The sequence below is a fragment of the Schistocerca nitens genome, chromosome 1, assembly GCF_023898315.1.
Source record: "Schistocerca nitens isolate TAMUIC-IGC-003100 chromosome 1, iqSchNite1.1, whole genome shotgun sequence".
Taxonomy (NCBI): domain Eukaryota; kingdom Metazoa; phylum Arthropoda; class Insecta; order Orthoptera; family Acrididae; genus Schistocerca; species Schistocerca nitens.
The window spans coordinates 540,645,628-540,671,650 of record NC_064614.1 but is presented as its reverse complement, the minus strand read 5'-3'; the positions used below and the strand labels follow the sequence as shown (position 1 = coordinate 540,671,650).

Here is a 26,023-nt window from a genome sequence, read left to right as displayed (position 1 = left end):
ATACTTCAAGGAAACAGGCAAGCTCATGCAAAACTCTCACAGGTATGCAGAAGCAGATAGATACAGTAGCAACATCAGTTACAGCAAAAAAGAAATGAAAGGATTTTTTTCCATTACTTCCTAGCACATAAGTAAAACCTGTTTGTCACATCAATCATACCAAATGTAACACACACAACACAACAAAAACACTTCACTCAGTTCAATGGGAGGACACATGCACGCCAGTAAATTATCGTATTACATTACCCACAATTACATTTTGATGATTTTTCTGAAGGTAGACATATAGTTAAGTACACTATATATTCTGGATATCATTAAAAATTTTTCTTTATTTTCTTTAAGAACAGTTGGTGTTGTTTGTTTTTCAGCAATTGTGTTAACCAGAAAGGGCGTAACAAATTAGGCTGTTTCTTAGAACGACATACATTTTAGCAAAATGCAAGAGATGATTTAAGAAGTTCAAAAATAGTTCTCCACAAATTTAGAGTTGAAATATAGAGATTGAAAAAAAACAAAGTGCCCTAAGTATTAAAACATGAATGAATGGAACAGTAATTGTTATAGAAGCAACGATGCATAGGAAAGGAAGGAAAAGGGGAAAATAGGTCTGAATGGAAAATTTAACAACACATACTTCTTCAATCTATCATGTCATGAACGTATTACAGGACTTTTTTTTTTTTTTTTTTCCGAGAGCAGGCATTGTCTGCACGGGGAGACTGTTAAAACTAAGAAAACTAAGTTTTTGAAAAAAGTCACAAGTTTTTTTTTTAAAAGAATTGGAAATTCTGAATGAACAAAACTAATTTAATTTACATGGGTCCTTTCAGTTATTTGATGAAGTTCTGTAGATAGGAACCAAAATATACCACCTGCCTTATCAAACTAACAGAAATATTTTTAAAAATAATGGTTTTGAATGTATTTTTGTACAGACATTTTTAAATATGTATTTTGTGTAACGTATAATAATTTTTACAGATGTTCTCGTATTTTTCGAAAGCTACGCACATACGTACAGATACACGCCCATAAAAGAGGCAATTAAAATGTAACTTTCATTTTCTATAGTTGTAAATTATCTTTGGATAGACTATACCATGGAAGTTACAGGTACTGCTGTACAGTCAATTTCATCTTTGGCGTTCATCAATGTCATCATTTACTACCGTACTTTAAACTTAAGTTTAAATACTGTAGTACAGCCAAATTAATCTTTACAAATTCAGCTAACTTTAAAGGTAATTGTTAATGCTGTCACCCAACTTTAAATGTAAGTCACCATACTGTAAGTAGAATATGTACTTTACATAATGTGAATGTAAGTTTTCCGTATTATCTCAATTTGTATCTTTTTCAGTATACATTTGCATGACGCTCTTGTTCATTTGAAGAGCACAAAACCAGTCAATAAAAAATACAAAGTACCACTTTTCAAAAACTTAGCATTACAGGCCTGTGGTTAAATGAAATGCAGTGCATCATTATCAAAGCAGTATCAACTGGTTATATTTTTAAGTTGAAACTTGCACAAGTTTTTGAACTAACCAGTTGTAAGTGTGTATGCAGTAGGAAAAGGTGAACTGAAGAATGCAGTTATTAGTTTGTCTATGTTGACTGACAGAAAATAAAATGCAGTAGCAACAATGCAGTCATTAGCCCCTACCCTCATCCATAAGGACACTATTGTTCCTCAGACAAAAAGCAAATATGATTCAAAGTTCATAGAAATAATTCAGGTCTTCTAGTATGAACAGACCCAATAAAAACAAACATTGTTTTGTGGTGGTGATGGTGGTAGCAATATGACATCTTGTGGCCTCACATAAATAATTTAGGAGTGAAGGAGACAAACTACTCACCAAATAGCAGAAACATTGAGGTGTCGAGAGGCATGCACAAAAGAGAATGGGAACATTGCTAGTTTTCAGAAGAAAGAAACACACAGGTGTGTGTGTGTGTGTGGGGGGGGGGGGGGGGGGGGAAATTGATCCGTGCCACGTGCATGCACCTTTCCTTGTACTTCAAGTCATCAAAGAATTTTTGTTTGTTTATGAAGCTAGCAAAGTTTTCCTTCTCCTTTTTCTGTGCCTCTAGACAATTCAACACTTCTGCTATTCAGTGAGTGGTATCCTTTCCTCAATTATTTACATTCTTCCAGAATTTTTCTTACTACTTTTATCCCTTGATCTTATTCAGAATTATTACACTGACTTGGGCAGTGCTTTTAATTGTGTAAAACACATAATTCCCAAATAACAGAAATTATAGCTGATCAACAGACAACAGATAAATTAAAGTTAACTGTGTACTTTTTGGAACATGAGAGCCTCTACTCTAATAAAGCCAAAGAAAAAAATTACTGATACAGATAGGTATGAAGGAATGCCAAAGATATACACCGCAGCAGTTCTTGCTTCTAATACTCTAAATATATTTTATCTATTATCTTGCGCCTTCTCACATTTTCTGCTTTTGGCGAGTACAGACTATTTATTTACCTTCTCCTTTTTAGCGTAATCTACCATCTAATTTTATCCTGCCTATATATACTCCTGCCTATATATAATCAATAATGCATAACTTACTTCCAAACCATAACCAAAAAAAATTTTTACGCTTTCAACACTACCGCTGCAATAAAATCAACCATCCCAGTTCACAAACAGTTCCTTTCACCTATTAAAAAACCATTTCGGCTAGTTCTAACAACTTTCGCTTTATTTCCATTTCTGTTTTTCCCACATAACTGATCATTTTTAGCTGCTTCCCACAGGTTTTAACGTCATTATTTCTTCGTCAAACAATTGTTAGCCTCATTTTCATTATCTGCCACCACAAAACCACTCCTTTTAATACATTTACATGCAGTTTTTTCGAAATTTTCCCGAATTTCTCCACCCTTTAACGTGTTTTGGAGGCAAAACAACCACCTAACCTTTGTGCACATTGTCGGTTACCAACCCAAGTTCACCACAGGATCAACTTAACTCAGCTTTAACTAACATTTTTTCGACTTTTTTTCACACCAAACCTCCAGTTGCTTTCTAGTTCTCCTTTATCTCTCCCCATAAATTTTTATTTTCATTTTCATTTCAGCCTCATGTTACACTTTCCACCTTCTAATACCATGTCACCCTCACAACATCCCCACAACGACCCCATTAAGTTTTATTTACATACCCTCCGCAAACATGCCTTCGCCCTAGCCAGATTACGCTCCCATATTTTATTTACTCAGGCTTGTCTGACATTTGGCATTACCCCCAAAGGCCTCACACTTAAAAGTTCCCATCTCTGGTTGTAATCCTTCTTTCCATCAGTCCCTATACCAGTTCCAAACTGAACAATCCACTGCCATCACCCACCTAATCCTTCACCTACACATCAACTCAGCCAATGAACACACCCGTCAACTCCTATTCTTAATAAGAGTCCTCAATCTTTCCTCTCCCACATCCACACCGGCTGTTCAGAGCATCCTCCTACAGGCCAACCGCAAATTAGAACAGCATGCCACCTGTCACCTCAAAAAACTATCCAATCTCCTGGGTTCCCACCTCCAGAAAAACAACTCATCCTCCACAACCTTTCCAGCAAACCTTAACCTCCTCTCATTGCACACAGACCCAGTCTTTCTCATCTACTCAATCTCCCACTTCCAGCTTCACTCCCCCAAAAACCTCAAAATTCTAATCAACACAATCTGGAACCACAACACCCCAATTCAGTAGTTAACCTTTCCTCCAAACCTCTCTCCCAATCCGAAACCTCTGTCCTATCCAAAGGCCTCACCTTCAGCCCTCGTCAAAGATTTACTGTCCTACACTCGTACTCTCTGCTGGAAATATTATGTTGCCACGAAGAAAAATAATCCTAATCCTACCCCTAATGATCCAACTCCCCAAGACACTATCCAAATTGAACCCTGCCTGGAACAGTTCCGTCCTCCGTCACAGTGGGACCCACCTCCTCTTCCTCAAAATCACCCTCTCCAAACCTTCCAGGAATTTCTCACTTCCAGCCTTGCCTCTCAATCCTTCTTGAAAAACCTTAATCCTACTCCCAACATCACCACAGCTGAAACCCAGGCTATCCATGATCTGAAGGCTGACCGATCCATCGTCATTCTTCCGGCGGACAAGGGTTCCACGACAGTGGTACTTGATCCTCAGGAGTATGTGGCTGAGGGACTGTGTCAGCTTTCAGACAACACTACATACAAACTTTGCCAAGGTAATCCCATTCCTGATGTCCAGGAGGAGCTTCAAGGAATCCTCAGAACCTTAGGCCCCCTACAAAACCTTTCACCTGACTCCACCAACCTCCTGACCCCACCAACACCTCACATCCCTACCTTCTACCTACTTCCTAAAACCCACAAACCCAATCATCCCGGCCGCCCCATTGTAGCTGGTTACCAAGCCCCCACAGAACGTATCTCTGCCTATGTAGATCAACACCTTCAACCCATTACATGCAGTCTTCCATCCATCATCAGAGACACCAACCACTTTCTCGAACGCCTAGAATCCTTACCCAATCTGTTACCCCCAGAAACCATCCTTGTAACCATTGATGCTACTTCTTTATACACAAATATTCTGCACGTCCAGGGCCTTGCTGCAATGGAGCACTTCCTTTCACGCCGATCACCTGCTACCCTACCCAAAACATCTTTCCTCATTACCTTAGCCAGCTTCATCCTAACCCACAACTTCTTCACTTTTGAAGGCCAGACATACCAACAATTAAAGGGAACAGCCATGGGTACCAGGATGGCCCCTCGTATGCCAACCTATTTATGGGTCGCTTAGAGGAAGCCTTCTTTGTTACCCAGGCCTGCCAACCCGAAGTTTGGTACAGATTTATTGATGACATCTTCATGATCTGGACTCACAGTGAAGAAGAACTCCAGAATTTCCTCTCCAACCTCAACTTCTTTGGTTCCATCAGATTCACCTGGTCCTACTCCAAATCCCATGCCACTTTCCTTGACGTTGACCTCCATCTGTCCAATGGCCAGCTTCACACATCTGTCCACATCAAACCCACCAACTAGCAACAGTACCTCCGTTATGACAGCTGCCACCCATTCCATATCAAACGGTCCCTTCCCTACAGCTTAGGTCTTCGTGGCAAACAAATCTGCTCCAGTCCCGAATCCCTGAACCATTACACCAAAAACCTGACAACAGCTTTCGCATCCTGCAACTACCCTCCCGAGCTGGTACAGAAGCAAATAACCAGAGCCACTTCCTCAAACCCAGAACCTCCCACAGAAGAACCACAAAAGTGCTCCACTTGTGACAGGATACTTTCCGGGACTGGATCAGAATCTGAATGTGGCTCGCCAGCAGGGATACGACTTCCTCAAATCCTGCCGTGAAATGAGATCCATCCTTCAAGAAATCCTCCCCACTGCACCAAGAGTGTCTTTCCGCCGTCCACCTAACCTTCGTAACCTCTTGGTTCATACCTATGAAATCCCCAAACCACCTTCCCTACCCTCTGGCTCCTACCCTTGTAACCACCCCCCGTGTAAAACCTGTCCCATGCACCCTCCCACCACCACCTACTCCAGTCCTGTAACCCAGAAGGTGTACACGATCAAAGGCAGAGCCACGTGTGAAATCACCCACATGATTTACCAACTGACCTGCCTACACTGTGAAGCCTTCTATGTGGGAATGACCAGCAACAAACTGTCCATTTGCATGAACGGACACAGGCAGACAGTGTTTGTTGGTAATGAGGATCACCCTGTGGCTGAACATGCCTTGGTGCACAGCCAGCACATCTTGGCACAGTGTTACACCGTCCGGGTTATCTGGATACTTCCCACCGACACCAACCTATCAGAACTCTGGAGATGGGAACTTGCCCTCCAATATATCCTCTCTTCCCGTTACCCACAAGGCCTCAACCTCCACTAATTTCAAGTTGCCGCCCCAGGTACATCACTTGTCATTCAACAACATCTTTGCCTCTGTACTTCCGCCTCGACTGACATCTCTGCCCAACCTCTTTGTCTTTATATATGTCTGCCTATGTCTGTATATGTGTGGATGGATATGTGTGGATGGATATGTGTGCGCGCGGGTGTATACCTGTCCTTTTCTCCCCCTAAGGTAAGTCTTTCCGCTCCCGGGATTGGAATGACTCCTTACCCTCTCCCTTAAAACCCACATCCTTTCGTATTTCCCTCTCCTTCCCTCTTTCCTGATGAAGCAACCGTGGGTTGCGAAAGCTTGAATTTTGTGTTTGTGTTTGTGTTTGTGTGTGTGTGTGTGTGTGTGTGTGTGTGTGTGTTTGTTATTGTTTCTATCAACGTATCAACGCTTTCATTTGGTAAGTTACATCATCTTTTCCACATGGGAAAAATATATTAAAAAACAAAGATGCTGTGACTTACCAAATGAGAAAGTGCTGGTAGATAGACACAATAAAAAATACACAAACACACACACAAATTTCAAGCTTTCACAACCTAAGGTTGCTTCATCAGGAAAGAGGGAAGGAAAGGGAAAGACGAAAGGATGTAGGTTTTAAGGGCAAGGGTAAGGAGTCATTCCAATCCCGGGAGCAGAAAGACTTACCTTAGGGGGAGAAAAGGACAGGTATACTCTCACGCACACACACACACATATCCATCCGCACATATTCAGACACAGGCAGACATATGTAAAGGCAAAGAGTTTGGGCAGAGATGTCAGTCGAGGCAGAAGTACAGAGGCAGAGATGATGTTGAGTGACAAGTGATGTACGAGGGGCGGCAATCTGAAATTAGCGGAGGTTGAGGCCTGGTGGGTAACGGGAAGAGATGATATATTCCCGTTACCCACCAGGCCTCAACCTTCGCTAATTTCAAGTTGCCGCCCCTCATACATCACTTGTCATTCAACAACATATTTGCCTCTGTACTTCCGCCTCGACTGACATCTCTGCCCAAACTCTTTGCCTTTACATATATCTGCCTGTGTCTGTATATGTGCGAATGGGTATGTGTGTGTGCACGCGCGCGATAGTGTATACCTGTCCCTTTTTTCCCCCCTAAGGTAAGCCTTTCCGCTCCCAGGATTAGAATGACTCCTTACCCTCGCCCTTAAAACCCACATCCTTTCGTCTTTCCCTCTCCTTCCGTCTTTCCTGATGAAGCAACCTTAGGTTGCGAAAGCTTGAAATTTGTGTGTGTGTTTGTGTGTTTTTTATTGTGTCTGTCTACCAAAGCTTTCTCGTTTGGTAAGTAACAGCATCTTTGTTTTTTAACTGGTAAAACAAACATACAAATACCTACTAGAGGCTTACTGCAGTCACTGACAACTGGATGCCTCATGAGCTTTTGTTTCAGCACTAATTCAGGTGTACCGTAGCATCCAGAAAAATTTGACATGCAAGTATGGAATAAGTAAGTTTGGTTTCATAATATTGTTCATGAAGTTTAACAGTGATCTTATTTCACCATATGAAAGTCTCAATAAATCAAATAATAAGAGGGAAGTTACAGTATTAAGCTCATTTTTTTAACCTGTTAACAAGAAGTTTATAGAATGAAGCTTTCAAATTTTAAATTATTCTTTAACATTATCTGACACAGAGCAAAATGTCTTGCTAAGTAGGTACATAAAAGAATAATAGTATGTCAAATACAAAAAAAGCAACAATTCCCTAAAAATTCAAGAATACTGTCCAGTATGTTAACAGTTTCATGAATTACAAATCTGTGTGTGATATGTAGAATGACCCTTTTATAAAATGTAATGTGGAGGAGGAGGAGGAGGAGGAGGAGGAGGAAGAAGAAGAAGAAGAAGAAGAATATGTATTTCTAAACAAAAATAAGTGGCATAAAATGGGTTCTAAAAATATGCAAGCCATTTTTATCAATGCGCATCATCATATATGTATGTCCGATGGCACTAAACAAGATAAATAATTACATTATCACAACAAGTATTCTAAAATATAAGACACACTATCAGCTGTTTTGTCAAAACTTAATTAATAATTCCTGCTTGATCAAGGCAAAACAAGGCTCAATATTTGATGTTTCACACTGTTTCATTTTTGTTCAAACAGAGAGACTTATTACCAGCATAATAATAAATTAGGAGTTCTTTTATCACATTTCTCTACCTCTACAGACAGCACTAGAGATCTTTCTATTAACTTACAATTTACAACAATATGAAAATAAGAAATTACTGAAAATTCACACAGCAAATTATTTATTCTTACCGATCCAATTGCACTTCAAAAACGTAAATAATGAGTTAATTGCAGTGTCAGAGCAACAGACTCATTTTCACTGATATTTCTTTCACCAATGTCTCTTAATATAATTTGATGCTTACCTGCATTAGCGTTTTCCGGGTATTCAAGTTGAGGCAACAAGAAACAAGTTAAAACCTGTTCACCTGTTTCTTCATCCACATCGGTTTGGAATTTCAGCATTGGTTGAGCTTGGTTTTCTGCCAGCCACACAGCTTTCAGATTCAGGTTTGTCAATGAAAATGGCAGATACTGTAACCTGGAATTCAACATATGTTGTAGCACAACTATGTCACAAAACAACACTATCATGATGTGATGTAAAAAATATTCATTGGTGAATGATAAAACTGACTGACATATTTCTATATACACTAAAATTAACTGTCACCATAAATACATTTTTTTCCATTTAAAAGCTGTATCTGCAATTCATCATCAATTTTTTCAGTTCATCCTCTATTCAACATTTTAACAGCCTAACTCTGGTCTAACAGATGTGCAGAACCCTGTTAATTTTGCTTTAGAAATGGATTATTACTGATTTGGGTTTTAATGTGTTAAAAAAGTAACTACTACTATTGCCAGCATGAAAAACGCTCCTACCAAGCAAGGTGAATAAGTCCTCAATGGAGTTAGGAATGTGAAAGAAGGGAGCTAGTTTTTTGACTTATAATGCAACTTCAAAGATATTTCAACCAAAACATCCTGACGTGTGTGTTTTTTCACTTGTTAGCATTAGTATCCATGTCACGCAACATAATATATCGTGTAAAGTTAAGTAACATGATGTCATGTCGTGCAACATGACACATACCATCATTTGTCATGTTGTGCAATATGACACAATGTGTCATTAAAGTTTAGGATGGAAGCATCCCCACTCTGACATACTTCCTACAATAAATGCACTTCCTATTGTAGATGCATCCCACTCTCTAGAAGCACACGAAAGTCTATTACTTGTTTTTACACTCCTCACAATGCACGTAATAGGTGTGAGTTTTGGGGAGAAATTGTCTCCTCGAGATATGGGGGAAAAGGGAAAAAACACCTCCCCCAGAAATTACAACAAAACTGCTTTAGTGTTCTCCCAGGACTGAATCTACCCCCAGAGATTGTACATGAACCCCCACCCTCTTTCCAGGAAAACTTTTTTAGCTGACACATATGCTCTTCAGCCATATGATGATATATACTGTTTACTATGGCTGGTGAATCATCTGTATTTGGGGCAGAGGATCAGAGACTTTAGCCTATACATTGTAAAATGCAGGTGTGCTACACCTTGCACTTAAGAGCGCTCACTGGACTGCAGGAAGTAGGACTGACTTGTAAAAAAGCTTTAATATGCCAAGATGTTTTGATTTATAAGTATTTGAAACTGCCAGATAAGTCAGAAAGCTAGTTCCCTTCTTTTAAATCCTTAACAATGCATAGGACACATTTGCCATTTTTGTGCTATGAAAGGAGCATCTTTCATTCTGGTTCCCCACTTTTACTGTAGCACAATTGTGGCATTAGGCCATACAGCTTGGCAACTGATGTATATTTCTCTTGACTCTGGCGATAGCTGATCCGGTATTGGTTTTTTTAACCATGTTGCTTATACTGTGGCAACAGATACAGCTTTCACAAAACAACAGGGCAGCCATGAATAACATGTACTTGTCTACATTATTGCAAAATTTGAACCAATTCGCACGAGTTTCAAACACACAAGTGGCATTTGTAAAAGAATGCACAAAAAAGTGTTTTCTGCACCTAGAATCTGAATTAATTGTAGAACTGCATTTTTTATTTATTTGATTCAGTTTAAACCATTTCCAAGCATAAAAATGAACTTTACAGCTGCATTTAGCTCAACTTGTAAATCATCGTACCATGACAACAGACATGATTAATTTGGGGAGGGGGGGGGGGGGGGTTGGAATTGTTTTGACTTTATCCATTTATCTAACTTCATGCAAAGTCTGAACTGATTCATAAAAGTTTAATGTATGGAAGTGGGACACATCAATAACCTCACAGAATTTTTTCCCCTTTTCATGTAAAATCCAAATTGTGTACATATAAACAGTGCCATTAGCTGAGCATTAATTTCAGCCCAATTAAAACTTATGTCAAAGGGATTAATAGACTCACACAATATGCCTGGGTGCGAGCTCCAGTTCGTCATTCCAACTTTGCTTAATAAACTGTAACACAGCTATAGTAAGACACATGTTTTTTTTTTTTTTGTGGGGTTTAAGGGCGCTCAACTACTGAGGTCATTAGCGCCCAGTCACTGTTGTTAGAGCACAGGGAATCTAGTAAAACTCAAGGGGAGGGGGGGGACACCAGAAAGACCTAACAAAGATGTAGATAAAATAAGTAAAAAGGTGAGATGTCTTTGGACAAGCCAGTCAAAGTTATAAAACGCAGAACACGAGCCGCTGCTCGAGCGTCATCAGCTAAAATATCCGGTAAAGTAGATGGCAGGGACAGGACAACACGAGATTGACTAAAGCGGGGACACGACAATAAAACATGGCGCACTGTTAATGCCTGACCACAAGGGCACAGCGGGGCTGGGTCACCGGAGAGCAGGTAGCGGTGGCTAAACTGGCAATGCCCAATCCGCAACCTGGTCAGAAGGACCTCCTCTCGCCGAGATGGTCGGGAGGAGGTTGTCCAAGCAGTTGGAAGCGGTTTTACTGCCCGGAGCTTGTTTCCTTGGAGGGATGACCAAGCATCCCACCACAATGACACAAGCCTCTTACAAACATCCCCACGAACGTCAGATGACGGGACACAATGGGAGGCTGGCCGAGGCAGGAGGACTGCAGCCTTGGCTGCAGCATCCGCAGCCTCATTCCCAGGCACTCCTACATGTCCGGGAACCCACAGAAAGCTGACAGGAGAACCATTATCAGCGAAAGAATGGAGGGACTGCTGTATCCGTTGAGCCAAGGGATGGACCGGATAGGGAGCTCCAAGGCTCTGAAGAGCACTGAGTGAGTCAGAGCAGAGTACATACGATGAATGGCGCTGGCGGCGGGCATACTGAACAGCCTGATGGAGAGCAAAAAGCTCAGCCCTAAAGCTGGAACATTGGTCGAGGAGCCGGTATTTAAAGGTGGCGGCCCCGACGACAAAGGCACAGCCGACACCATCGACAGTTTTGGAGCCATCGGTGTAAATAAAGGTGTGACCGGCAAGTCGAGCACGAAGTTCGACAAACCGTGAGCAATACACTGCAGCCGGAGTACCCTCCTTCGGGAGTGAGCTGAGGTCGAGATAAATATAAACCGGAGCATGGAGCCAAGGTGGTGTCGGGCTCTCACCCTCTCTGAAGGTGGTAGGGAGGGCAAAATCCAATTGTCGAAGCAGGCGACGGAAGCGGACTCCGGGGGGCAGCAGGGCAGACACATACAACCCGTACTGACGGTCGAGAGAATCGGCGAAGAAGGACTGGTAAGAGGGGTGGTCGGGCATAGACAACAGCCGGCAGGCATACCGACACAGCAGTACGTCGCGCCGGTAGGTCAATGGTAATTCGGCAGCTTCAGCATAAAGACTCTCGACAGGACTAGTGTAGAAGGCTCCGGTCGCAAGACGTAACCCCCGATGGTGGATGGAGTTGAGATGGCGTAAGAGGGATGGCCGAGCAGACGAGTAGACGAAGCTCCCATAATCCAGCTTCGATCGGACTATGGACCGATACAAGCGAAGCAGGACAGTGCGATCCGCTCCCCAAGATGAACCACTAAGAACTCTGAGGACATTAAGGGAACGTGTACAACGGGCCGCCAAATAAGAGACATGTGGAGACCAACTCAGTTTCCTGTCCAACGTGAGCCCTAGAAACTTAGTTGTTTCCACGAATGGGAGAACAACGGGACCGAGATGTAAGGATGGCGGAAGGAACGCTTTATATCGCCAAAAGTTGATACAAACCGTCTTCTCTTCAGAGAACCGGAAGCCATTTGCCACGCTCCATGAGTATAGGCAACGCTGAAGGCAGCGCTCCAGGAGGCATGTTCTCTGGGCACTGCAGTAGATCGCGAAGTCATCGACAAAGAGAGAGCCTGAGACATTAGATGGAATGCAATCCACAATTGGATTGATCACGATGGCAAAAAGGGCTACGCTCAAGACGGAGCCCTGAGGCACTCCGTTCTCCTGGAGGAAGATGTCGGACAATACGGAACCCACACGTACCCTAAACTTTCGATCCGTTAAAAAGGAATCAATAAAAAGGGGCAGGCGACCGCGTAGGCCCCACCTGTGCATAGTGCGGAGGATACCTCCTCTCCAACAGGTATCATAAACCTTCTCCAAATCGAAGAACACGGCTACCGTTTGGCGCCTTCGCAAAAAGTTGTTCATGATGAATGTCGACAAGGTCACAAGGTGGTCAACAGCGGAGCGGCGGCGACGAAAACCACATTGGTAAGTAGCAGTCGAGATTCAAGAATCCAAACTAACCGAGCATTAACCATGCACTCCATCACCTCACAGACACAGCTTGTAAGAGAAATGGGGCGGTAACTAGAAGGAAGGTGTCTATCCTTCCCGGGTTTGGGTATAGGAACAACGACGGCGTCACGCCAATGCATGGGGACCTGACCTTTGGTCCAGACGCGATTGTAGGTACAAAGAAGGAAGCTTTTGCCCGCCGGAGAAAGGTGTGCCAGCATCTGAACGTGAATGGCATCTGGCCCCGGAGCAGAGGACCGGGACAGTGCAAGCGCACGTTCGAGTTCCCGCATAGTAAAGGGGGCATTATAAGTTTCCAGATTCAGCGAGTGGAAGGAAGGTCGCCGAGCCTCTTCTGCCTCTTTCCTGGGAAGGAAGGCAGGATGGTAATGGGCGGAGCTTGAAACCTCCGCGAAAAACCGGCTGAAGGCGTTGGAGACAGCCACAGGATCAACGAGGACCTCATTACCTGAGGTCAGGCCAGGTACCGAAGAGTGGGCCTTAATGCCCGACAGCTGGCACAGGCCACCCCAGACGACAGAAGAGGGAGTAAAACTGTTAAAGGAGCTGGTGAAAGAGGCCCAACAAGCTTTTTTGCTGTCTTTGATGACTCTACGGCATTGCGCTCGGAGTCGTTTGTATCCAATACAATTCGCCAACGTAGGATGGCGGCGAAAGGTGCGTAAAGCACGTCGTCAAGCACGGATAGCGTCTCTACAAGCCTCGTTCCACCAGGGGACAGAAACGGGACGTGAAGAAGAGGTAGTACGAGGAATGGAACGTTCGGCAGCATTGATGATAACAGCCGTGAGGTATTCGACCTGACTGTCACAACTGAGAAAATCGTGGTCCGGAAAGGTCGCCAGGGAGGAGTAAAGCCCCCAGTCAGCTTTCGGTATGTTCCAGCTCGAAGGACGTGGGGATGGGGTGTGGTGCAGGAGACGAACGACACAGGGGAAGTGGTCGCTCGAATAGGTGTCAGAAAGGACATACCACTCGAACCAATGGGCAAGAGTGGTAGAACAGATAGAGAGGTCCAAGTGGGAGTAGGTATGAGTAGAGTCCGAGAGGAAAGTCGGGGCGCCAGTATTGAGGCAGACAAGATTGAGATGGTTGAAGACATCCACCAAGAGTGAGCCTCTTTGACAGGATGCAGGAGAGCCCTAAAGGGGATGATGGGCATTGAAGTCGCCAAACAATAAAAACGGCGGGGGAAGCTGAACAATCAGGTGCATCATGTCAGCCCGACTAACAGCGGATGACGATGGAGTGTAGATGATACAAACTGAAAAAGTAAAAGCAGAAAGAGTAATACGGACAGCTATTGCTTGGATGGGGTGGTCAATGGGATGGGATGGTAATAGACATCATCCTGAACGAGCAACATGACCCCACCATGAGTTGGGATACCGTGCACAGGGGTGAGGTCATACCACTCCGAGGTATAATGGGTAAAGGCAATACGGTCAGTCGGGCGCAACTTGGTTTCCTGGAGACCAAGGACGAGCGGACAGTGCAGGCGGAGGAGCAGTTGTAATTCCTCCCGATTAGATCGAATACCTCTTATGTTCCAATGTAACAAGGCCATCGCTAGTCAAAAAAGAGGGGGAACGAGACGGGGGAAGAGCTGGTCACCTCGACGCCCACGGAGGGCCAGGTTTCGAGGGAACAACGCTACAACCGGCGGGAGGCGGATCCTGTTCCATCGAGTCGTCGCCAGCTGCGGCCGCTGTCCCTGGTGGTGTAGGAGGGGCAGCATCATTTGCCGACGAGAGGCCAGCTGAGCGCCTGGCAGCAGAGCGTCCCGGCGAAACTGAGGACGGCCGGGAGCAGCGACTCACGGATGGAGCGTCAGACGAAACGCGCTGGGGTGGAGATGGGGATAGAGACTACTTCTTGGGGGTCTTCTTGGAAGTCCGAGGAGGCATAGGGGTGGTGGGCTGCACCCGAAGAAGGTCCTCACGCGTGGGGTCCATTTTGGAACGCCGGACCTCGGAAGCTGGGGTCCGGAACGTTTCCCCGATGGACGCCTGAGAAGAGGATCGCTTCTCAGGCGGCGTGGGGGGGGGGGGGGGGGGAGGAGGAGGAGGAGGAAGGGTGGCTCCTGCGGCAGAGGGGGCGGGGGCCACGGGGGAGGAGGATTTGGAAGGGAGGGATTTGGGAGGCGGAGGCAGAGACCCCGGATGGGGGGAGGAGGAGGCGGAGGGGGGACAGGATAGGGGTGAGGATACCGCGGAAGGAGGGGACACAACTGAGGCAAACGAAGTGATCAACGGCACGGGATGGAGGCGGTCATACTTCTTCCTGGCCTCAGAATAAGAGAGACGATCCAAAGTTTTGAGTTCTTGTATCTTCTTCTCCTTCTGATATGCGGGGCAGTCTGAGGATCTAGGCGAGTGGATGCCAGGACAATTAACGCACCGAGGTGGTGGGGTGCATGTATGTTCCTCACGAAGAGGACGTCCACAATCGCCACAAAGGGGCTCAGCCTCACACCGTGACGACATGTGCCCAAAGCGCAAACACCGAAAACAGCGCATAGGAGGCGGGACGTAAGGTCGCACGTCGCACCGGTAGCACATCACCTTTACCTTCTCCGGGAGAACGTCCCCCTCGAAGGCAAGGATAAAGGCCCCAGTGTCGATGCGACGGTCTTTGGGGCCGCGCTGGACTCGCCGGACGAAATGCACGCCTCGGCGCTCCAGGTTAGCCCTGAGCTCCTCATCAGATTGCAGCAGGAGGTCCCGATGAAAAATAACCCCCTGCGTCCTATTTAGTGCCAGATGCGGGACAATGGACACTGGGATATCCCCTAGGCGGTCGCACGCCTGGAGCACCGCCGACTGTGTGGCGGAGGTGGTCTTTATAAGAACGGACCCCGAACGCATCTTACTGAGAGCCTCGATTTCCCCGAAGATGTCCTCAATGTGCTGAACAAAGAACATGGGCTTGGAGGTGGCGAACGTCCCCCCATCGGTTCGAGAACAGACCAAATAGCGGGGGAAGTACTTCGCCCCAAGCCGGCGGGCCTGTCCCTCCTCCCAGGGAATGGCCAAGAGGGAAAGGGCAGGAGAACCGGAACTAGAGACAGTACCTTTCCGTTTGAAAGACTCGGCCGCAGAGCGACCTGATACGTGTTGACGTTTCATCTGCGAAATGTCCGCCCCGATACCACCCACTCCGACCAGGGGCTCTCCCCACGGGCGTCACCCAGCCTCAGCAAGGGCCACCTGGCAGGATGACCGTTGCCGGTACTCCTGATGCCCCAAGGAGACGGGCATCTACTCCTTGGCCGACGTGGGGAGGGTGCAGCTCAGGTATCGGCAGTACGATCCCTGTGTTGTCAGGGGGCTACAACCTAGAGGGTACATGACGACCCCACCACAACGCGCTGGCTACTGTGCTGGATTTCTGGTGCCATGGAAAGTCCATCATGATCGTAGGTGCAGATGGGGACGCACTATGGGCGTAACTTGTACAACCCATCAGGCGTTTAGGCCCAATTTGAGGAATAGTGGGTATGGTGACAACGCCGTTACAATGCTGAGTGCCAAGGTCTTAGTGCACTGAGGACCAGTGGTACACCACGTAAGGTGTCCTTCCCCAAAAGGCTCGTACTTCTGTAGAATTTTGAAAAATGGAGGTCAAACCCCAAGGGGGACCATCACTGAAGGCTGAAACGGTTGAAACTCCTTTTAGTCGCCTCTTACGACAGGCAGGAATACCTCGGGCCTATTCTTACCCTGGACCCGCAGGGGGGGGACATGTTCCAATGGCTGTACAAATAGTTGCTAGTCTGAGCTACACTAAAAACTTTTTACCCAAATTCCTACCTCAAACAAAGACCTCCCCGTGCAGAGCCTTTTCTCACATATTTGTTACAGTGCTCCCACATTGCAATGATAATTGGATTGCGTATTGCATTGTAAGTACACCTCATAGCCAGGAGGGTGATGCGTTTCACCCAGCAAAGCTAACAGCTTTATCACCTCCAATGGGCATTCAATGAGTAAATTATCATGGTGCTAAAACCAACTTCGAAGTTGATGACTGGTTTAATGTTTCAAGATTCTATCATTCTACAGGTGTGGTATGAATAAACAACTGAAATGGAAAAGATGGGCCAATTACCTGTTTCCAGAAACATCCAATACATGAAGTTCTGAACAGTTTCCGACCTCCGACGGAAGGTATTGCAGTTTATTATAACGTAATGAAAGAACTCCAAGCTGTGACAGTCGTCCTGTAAATAAATGAACAGGTAAAATATTATGTTAACTGTAACATCATAAACCCACATGAAGTATTATTTTAATATATGATCATGCTTTACTAAGTGTGCTTAAAATGCAGGGAACTGTATCACTTCTTACTTCATAACAGAAGTTAAGCCAAAAAACAGCACTGATGGAGAATGCAAACTAAAAAAATAGTGAATAGTTATGGAATTGATAAAACTCACCTATTTCTACTGGCAAGCTCTGCAGGATATTTCGGTCCACATTTAAATTTGTTAAGTTGATCAGATTTCCTATTGTTACTGGGAGCTCCATTAGGAAGTTCTCTGTCAGGATTAGTTCCTGAAGGTTTTCACATCTAACAAACAAACATCTAAGTCACATTTCACAGAAAATGGAAGATAATCTTTTATGAAAAAAGAAGCAAGTAAGTTTGTTACATTTGCAAAGCACTTGGTAAATAGCCCCAACATTCACTGAGGTAAATTCTGCACAAGGTGTGTCTGCAGCAGCAATTGGAGCATATGCAAAGGATGTAGAAGTGGTTCTTCGGTGACATGAGCACGTCTTCTTTCAGGAAGTAAGACACCACAGGACTTTTCTGAGCTTTCTTCATCTTAATATAAGGAGTGTTCATATGAAAGGTACGAAACATTGTAACAACCAAATCAGTTGAAATTTGCATATGCTGCTTTGGGATAACATAGTTAGACATCTAGGGACGGGAATGTAGTGTCATCACATCCTCCTAAAAAATCAAAGCTATATCCTCATCAGCGGGCAAGGTGATGCTCGCCGTCTTTTTCGATGTCAGATGTCCAATTCCTCAAGCACGGAAAGTCCATTAACAGTGCCATGTACTGTGAGACACTCTGCAGACTACACCAGTCTATCAAGAGCAAAAGGCCTGGGTTGCTCATTGAGGGAGTGATTCTGCTCCATGGGAAGGCACATCCATACATCTCCAAGATTACACGAAGTGTAATGGCCATGTACAAGTGGAAGCAGCTTGAGTACCCACCCTACAGCCTGGGGCTCTATTCTGTATCATTCATACCGATCGGTGCAGTGGGTTAGCTTTAGTAGTGACATCAATTTTGGTTTATATATCCGACATTCCTATTCAGTAAGCTTCTGAGACCTGATACTGATCGGTTTTGAATTTCGGTATGGCCCCCTTGTTCGGTTCGGTGTGGTTTATTTACACCTAGAATTTGTTATTTTAAACATATTAAGTGATTTTAGTTTCGGATCTAGTGACTGTGTTACTGAAGAAACAAGGACGCGTCCGTGTGGAAAGTGAGTTTATAATAGACTATCTTCCCCTGTTAGAATTAAAAGTTTAAAAAATCATTAAATTTCAAAAGTCAGCTCTGCTTACGTATACATCTTGAGTGTTAGCTGAAATTACTAGTGACTTCACATACTCTTTTCTGCAAATGGTTTATTTATTAATTATCAAAATGCATTTAAAACTTTTAAGTAACAATGCAATGGAATTTTATGAAGCCTGTTAGAGGAAACCATCCAAAATTTTATGCACTTACGGCTTACCCCCGCATCATTTGGCAATGAAGTCAGCCTGTCTCTCTCTCGAATGGAATTATATAAAATAACGAGTTGTAGTAATGAAGCAATGAACTGCCGTGACAAAAGACATAGGTTCGTATACTGCAGGATGCAAAAATATTTTATCTTCTTCGTGTTTGTAACACATTCTGAGACTTCGTTAATCGTCAAAGTTAAGCAGTTTTCTGAAATACTCGCTGTAATTTACACATAAGAGCGTGCTTTCTCAGTAATAAGTATCTCCAATTTTGTGACTTCCATATGTTTATTAAGAAATGAAAGATGAAAGTACTGTGCAAGAACTACTGACAGTGACATTTATACTACTTCTTGTCACAAATAATTCCCCATTTTTTTTGAATACGTACCTTGTCACAAGTATCTGTTTGCGATAGAATCCTTACCAACAGTAGACAGAGATGAAAAATTCCCGCCACAGTATTTTCAGACTATACCACCATATATGAAACATTTTGATTCATCAGGTGCATGTTATAAACTACAATGAACTTCTATAGCTACACTCGCCACACGCTCTTGAAAAGGTGATTTTTTTTAAATTTTGTTTTTATGAGCAAAATTGTTGATGTATCATATAGGGAAGTAGGCTACTTTATCATTTGGATCTCTGCGAGCGAGTTACAACCACATTCTATGCATCATCTTATTCTTTGACACTCTCTTTAAACAATTTTTCGGGTTCGTGGAGATGTGCTCCATCTACGCAAATAATTGAAGGCAGTTTATTCCCATATGCATTTCGCTTCTTTCATTTGTGAAGCGTCATCACAAATAAAGGAAGCAAAACGCGTATGGCAATAAATAAACTGCCTTCAATTAGTTGAGTAGAGGGAATGTACCTCCATGAAGTTTGAAGCAACTAAGGAATGACGGAAAACAGAAAAAAAATGACAATTTTTCAGGTGTTTCTATAGATGTACTTGTACAATGTGGTACTACACTCCATTCTTCTATAGATGTACCTGTACAATGTGGTACTACACTCCATTCCTAACTCATATTCTGAAACATAAAACCAAAAACAAGACGTCGATGTGAATGAGAATAAAATGACATAATGTGACATTTATGACAGTTTCCAGAACACCGTCAATATTCTATTGTTATCACGCATTCATGGAAGCACGCGGTCAGCAAAATTGGAACAGTATTAAGTACTGAAACCCCGTTTTTTCTGTGCCGGCTGCTAGCCACTTTTGAGTTCATGTCACTGTGGCGTTCCAGCTTGAATGCACGGATCTGAGGCAGATTGCTTTTGATTGGTTGGTACGAGGAGAACTGAGAACTGTTTTCTGTTCACTAGGGCAGTTCGGCATTGCTTCCGAAATGCTTACAGAATAACGTTGGGGCTCTCTTTCGAAAACAAGACCATTCGGTGTGCTCGTGTACCAAACCGATCAGCAAAATGGCGGAAAGATACAGAATAGGGGCCAGCCCTGCACATATTGCCCTGCAGCTTAAATGTAATTGGCCTGCTGAACAACCATCTCAGAAGAATTTCAGCTCAGATGATGAACTGAAGGACACAGTAAAGGAGTGGCTCATGTCACAGCCACAGGAATTCTGGAAATGGGGAATCCCTCAGCTCATGAAACCGTGGGATAGTTATGTTCAGGCCTCTGGTGAGTACTTTTGAATAAAGACCAACAATACCCAAAGCATTGTTTTGGTTGCGAATAATGAATTATTTATGAATAAAAGAACCAATTCACTGAAAAGCAGAAACACTGCATCACCAACAAAACATACAGAGCTTTGCTTTGCTAGCTTTCGGCATGAAATTTCTTTCTCAAGCTATAGGAGGGGGGGGAAAAAAAACAAAAAAACAACACACACACACACACACACACACACAAAAACCACAACCCTTTCCCCATTGCCATCGCTCAATATGTGTCAACTAGTTGTGTGCTGCCATCTTGCACCCTAGACTGTGAAATCACAGGCCCAGCCATCTGCCACCTGCCTCCTCTACCTGCACCTCTAGCCAGCCCATGGACGGCTCCCCACTTTCCCATGAGCTGCTAGATGCTTGCCACCAACCACTTCCTGCCTCCCACCTCTCTCAATCTCTCAGCCCACCCCCCACCTCATCCCAGTACACTCACCGTGGGCCAGGAGAGACCTGGCAATTGACTGATCACAATGTAGGGAGGAGACAGGCAAGTGCATGAGAGAGAGAGAGGGGGGGGGGGGGGGGGGGGGGAGTGAGTTTGTTTTGTGTGTGTGTGTGTGTGTGTGTGTGTGTGTGTGTGTGTGTGTGTGTTTCTCCTACAGCTTGAGAAAGGTACTGCACTCCAACAGCTAGCAAAGCAAAGCTCTGTACCTTTTCCTGGCGTATCAGTCGATGACGCAGCACTTCTACCTTTCCTTTATTCATAAGTAATTCTTTATTCTCAACCAGAGCTTTCAGTACATTATTATACCACAAAGTGTTGTTTTGCACGTTTCCTTTTGAACACCCCTCACATTTTACCAAGATTCTACTTCCATCTTACATTCATGATTTGGTTATCACCTAAGCTTTCTGCAGCTAAAAAGATAAACACACTACTTCAAATTGCAATTACATTTTCTTTGATGCTTTCCCTTTCTTTACCTTTTGTGTGTTCAATTGAACTACAATATGCAAAAATGGCATACCTAATCAAATTTGAAAAGCTGTGAGCTTATGAAAAAGACCCACGGAAGTAGCATATTCAGACGGTATTTTTGTTTTCAAGAAATGGTGGACCAGGCACTATAAAAAGGTGTGTATCATATGAAACAGCAGAAAGAGGTATTCCCAAGAAAAATAAAATTACTTTTCAATTGTCCAAGTTGAAGCATGCTGAACACAAATCAGATATGAAATGGATGAGTGTTGCTTATTACTATGCTGATGGATGGACTAGACAAGCACACGTTTTCTCTTAAATGCTACGATATCCCTCAGAATCTACTGATGATAAAGCATATCTCAATGGCAGTCCTCCAATAATCTGCAAAAAATTTGACAACATATGAGGTGTGGCTGTAAAATAACAAGACTATTGTTGTAAAACATTTTACTCCAAAAAATACATATTTAATAACTGTCACCCTCAATATACTCCCCTCTTCTATCCCTACAATGTTCCCTGCAAACTTTCCATTAATTGAAACAGTGCTGTAAGTCTCTCTCTGAGAGCTGCTTCATGACACTTGCATTTTTTCTTTCACTGTTTCAATGAACCGAAATTTTTTACCTTTTAATGCAGATCTGAGCTTGTGGAATAGATAAACACCATATGATGCTAGGTCAGGCAAATAAGGTGGGTGGGTCTAACACTGGGGCTCTACTTCAACAGAAAACTCTTTCATCAGACAATGTGATACAAGTCAGTGCACAGTCTTGATGCAGAATCCATGACTTGTTCTTCCACAATTTGGGTCACTTTTTCTTATTTTCTCATGGATTTGAGCAAGAATCTCAAGGCAGTAACGTTCATTAATAGTTTGACCTAAAGGAATCCAGTCAAGATATAAAATTCAATGAATATAAAAAACTATCATTATCGCTCTGAATCTTTATTTTCTCACTTGAGGTTTTTTTTTATCTTGGTGAAGCTGGGCCCTTCCAATGCCTGGACTGGCACTTAGTTTCTGGATCATAAAGGAAAAACCACCATTTGTCACATTTTATCACTCTTTCCAAGAAATTAGAATCATTTTCAATGGTTTTCAAAGTGTTAGTATGAACATTTTCATGAGCTGCTTTTTATTCGATCAGGAGAATTTTCCGTACCGGTTCACGAACACTTCTTTCATGTTGAACTGGTTGTGTAAAATTTGCCTTACATATTCTTTGTTAATATCAATGGTCAGATTCAACAAGATTACCTACTTTTTCAAGATTTTTGTCCTTTTTTTTATGTTGAATGGCGTTCTGCGTATGACTCTACTAGGCCATCTTGCAAATGCCTGAACCAGTAAACTTGGGTACATGATGAACAGTCTTTTTCCAAAGACTTCTTTTAGTAACAGATAGGTTTAAGTCATAGTTTTTTCAAGTTTTATGTGAAATTTGGAGACAAGTCATTGCTCTTTTATTACAATTATCATTTTATGGCGAAACAATGAAACAGCTCTTGCACAAACTAAGGCCACGGCTACAATGATTTGTCTCCAGACACTAGAGATGATGCACTGACTGAGAAGGCTTCACGCTGCACAGCTATTGGTTGTTCATCTATGGCACATGTGTACTTAATCTACAACAGCATCAGTCCCATTATTTTACAGCCATACCTCACATTCCTACAGGATATAGTGAGTTTTTCAAGACACTTTCCAAATGTCCCCAACACCAACAGAAGGCGAGGTCAATGAATGAGAAGTGAAGCTGCCTGTAATTACTCCATTCATATGCTCTTCCCAAGATTTTTATCAACTGTAGTCACTTCCTAATTTCCTATTATGTGAAACAATAATAAAAAAAGTCTTTTCTGGCAGTTTATTTCATCACAACTTTTTAAAATTCCTGTGTTGTAGAAGTCATACTTTGCAAAAATGGAGTATTACAATAAACAAATGCACAATAATTGCCTGTGCATCCCACTTTGGGGTAGATGGGGTTGGTTGGTTGATTTGATGAGTGGAGGTCATTGGTACCACAACCCAATGTGCCAGATACTAAGGGTGAATCAACATCAACAGCACAGTCCAGTTGATAGGAAAGGAAAATGGGCAAAGAAAGATTAAGAAGGATCATCAGGCGAAGGAGAGGCAGGGAGGGGGCAAGAGCACACAGTGCCCCCAATGTGCTATGTGCAATGGAATGCTAGCACTACTGCCAACCCATCCTTGTCCCACACCATACCTTGATTGTGATACAATCAAGACAAAACGCCAGGAGAAGAAGACACAAGAAAAGGGGAAACAAAACAGCACAAATGACCAGACAAAACCAGAAAAAGGGGTAGAAAACCTGACCAGAGTGAAGGAAAGGCCAAAGGCATCCCAAACCAATGCCAACACTAACCAAGGGTCTCCAGTTCTGGAAAGAAATTCAGGTACTTAAATCTGAGAGGACAAATCACTTCCGCAAAGAAATATGAGGATGGACATAGCTGTAGGAGGCCCATCTGCGAACACCTATAACAAGGAGAGTAGGAGGGCATATTTAGAACGTAGGGGCAAAAGGTGGGGGCAGTCCAGCAAAATATGGACCACCATGAGGGGGTCCCCACCAACTACAAAGAGTGATGACTCATCACAAAGTAAAAATTCATGTGTCAATCTGGTATGGCTGATACAGAGACGGCAAAGGATGATAGATTCCTGCTGGGAGAGGCAGAGGGAAGAACACCACATGATAGGAGTCCCCTGGATTACACAAAGCTTACTAGACAATGGGGATGGCCCTCAACAGTTAGCCCACAACTGAGAAAAAAGGAATTGGATGTGAAGCTGGAAATCCACCCTTGGAGAGGTCACATGGTGAACGGTGGTAGGTGGTAGCCCCATCCCAACCCCCGTCCAGATAAGATGACTGCCAAGCTCATCACCCGGGATACCTGGATGGCCAGGAAACCAAAGGAAATCAACCGAACAAGCAGCATGGTCAAGATCAGCAAGAAGGTGGTGGATGGCAAACACCAAGGGGTGGCAGGAAAAACCTTGGCTAATAGCTGAAGGCTGCTCATCAAGTCATTACAATGAAACTCAGGTGAAGGAGGACCATTTAAAAACCAAAGAGCCTGTTATATGGTTATCTGTTCCACAGTAAACACCCCACATGTAACAGGCAAGAGATGGCATTCCTTGCTACCAGAAGACCTGAAGGCATAATCCACCATGTGACTGGCGGATTTAGAACCATCAGTGTAAAAAATAACAACACGCTGGAACTTCTGTAAGAGCAAGCAGAACAAACAACAGAACATGATGGAGTCTTTTGGACCCTGGAAGAGATCATCCTAATCTGGGGCCAAGAAGCTAACCAAAGGGCTGGTATTCGGGAAAGAGCATTGAGTACGGAACAAACAGGGAAGATGGAGATCATGGCAGAGAGAAGCAAGGCAGGGCCCAACCAGAAATGCCACCGGAGGGCAGGCAGCAGGTGGGCGACATCACAAAGTCATAAAAAGAATAGAGTGGGAGGGGTGTGCAGGGAAAGAGCAAACAGCAATGGCAAATGAAACAAGGAGCTGGGACTGCCAGTGTCAATCAGAAGTCTATCAACAGGGCTAGTGTGAGAAGCACCAGTGGCCAAATGGATACCACGATGGTGGAGCAGTTCCAAGATGGGCAGTGTAGAAGGGGCCGTTGTGTCATACATTTGAAACCACAGTCCAGAAGGGACAGATCTAAGACCCCATAAAGACGGAAAAGAGTAGAATGATCGATGACATGAGAGGTGTTGTCAATAAAGTGAAGGGCATTGAGTTTATTGAAACAGCTAATCTTCAGAATGCGGATGTAGAGTAAACAAGTAAGGTTTTTGTCAAAAAGAAGACCCAAGAAAAAGAACTGGGGGACCACGATCAGACATTGGGCACCCAGGTACAACTCCAAATTGGGATAGACCACAGCACAATGACAGGAAATCACTACCCATGATTTAAAGTGTGAAAAACGTGTGTCAACACAGATGCATGCCAAATAGCACCATGGAGCTGTCGCTCCACAGAGGTCACTGAGTGGGAACTATCCTAGACACAGAAATTGTCCACATACAGCACGGGTGACCAATGGCCTGACAGAGGCCACAAATCGTTTAATAGTGACAGGTAAAGGGACACTAAGTACAGACCTGACAGGTACACCATTCTCTGGGTCCACTGAAAATGTTGCCAACGTAAACTCCGAATGACCGATGGGACAGGAACCAGCGAACAAAAATTGGGAGGTGATAACTGCTGCAGGATTTCGTATTACGAAACTATAAATTCAAATTCCACCAAACACAGGACGTTAGTTTCCAAAGCACTGAAATCGAGATTGTGATGTGCAATTGTAGGCCAATATTAGCTCATATCACGTGATCTCGCCAGCCGATGACAGCACATCTTCAGAGCTTAGGCCACGTGCTGTCAGTCAATAGCAACATCACCGTTAAGTAGCACGAACACAAATAGGAAAAGCCTATAGTTTAAATTAATATACACAGTGTATATAGGAGTTTTGCTCTTTGGGGAGCAAAATAACTGATGATGAAGTAGAGAGGATATGAAATGTAGACTGGCAATGGCAAGGAAAGCGTTTCTGAAGAAGAGAAATTTGTTAACATTGAGTATAGATTTAAGTGTCAGGAAGTCATTTCTGAAAGTATTTGTATGGAGTGTAGCCATGTATGGAAGTGAAACATGGACGATAAATAGTTTGGACAAGAAGAGAATAGAAGCTTTTGAAATGTGGTGCTACAGAAGAATGCTGAAGATTAGATGGGTAGATCACATAACTAATGAGGAAGTATTGAATAGCATTGGGGAGAAGAT

General features: G+C 43.6%; 1 protein-coding gene across 8 annotated transcripts in view; it reads right to left on the bottom strand.

The window, feature by feature from the left end:
• LOC126253889 (protein lap4) overlaps positions 1-26,023 on the bottom strand; it is a 564,085-nt gene that overhangs the window by 250,109 nt on the left and 287,953 nt on the right. For all 8 annotated transcript variants that reach the window (XM_049955263.1, XM_049955269.1, XM_049955268.1 and 5 more), the window contains exons 8-10: positions 17,198-17,331; positions 16,867-16,978; positions 8,358-8,533 (exon numbers count right to left, since the gene is read on the bottom strand). In XM_049955263.1, the coding sequence (XP_049811220.1) occupies positions 8,358-8,533; positions 16,867-16,978; positions 17,198-17,331 (422 nt within the window). The remainder of the gene's footprint in view (positions 1-8,357; positions 8,534-16,866; positions 16,979-17,197; positions 17,332-26,023) is intronic.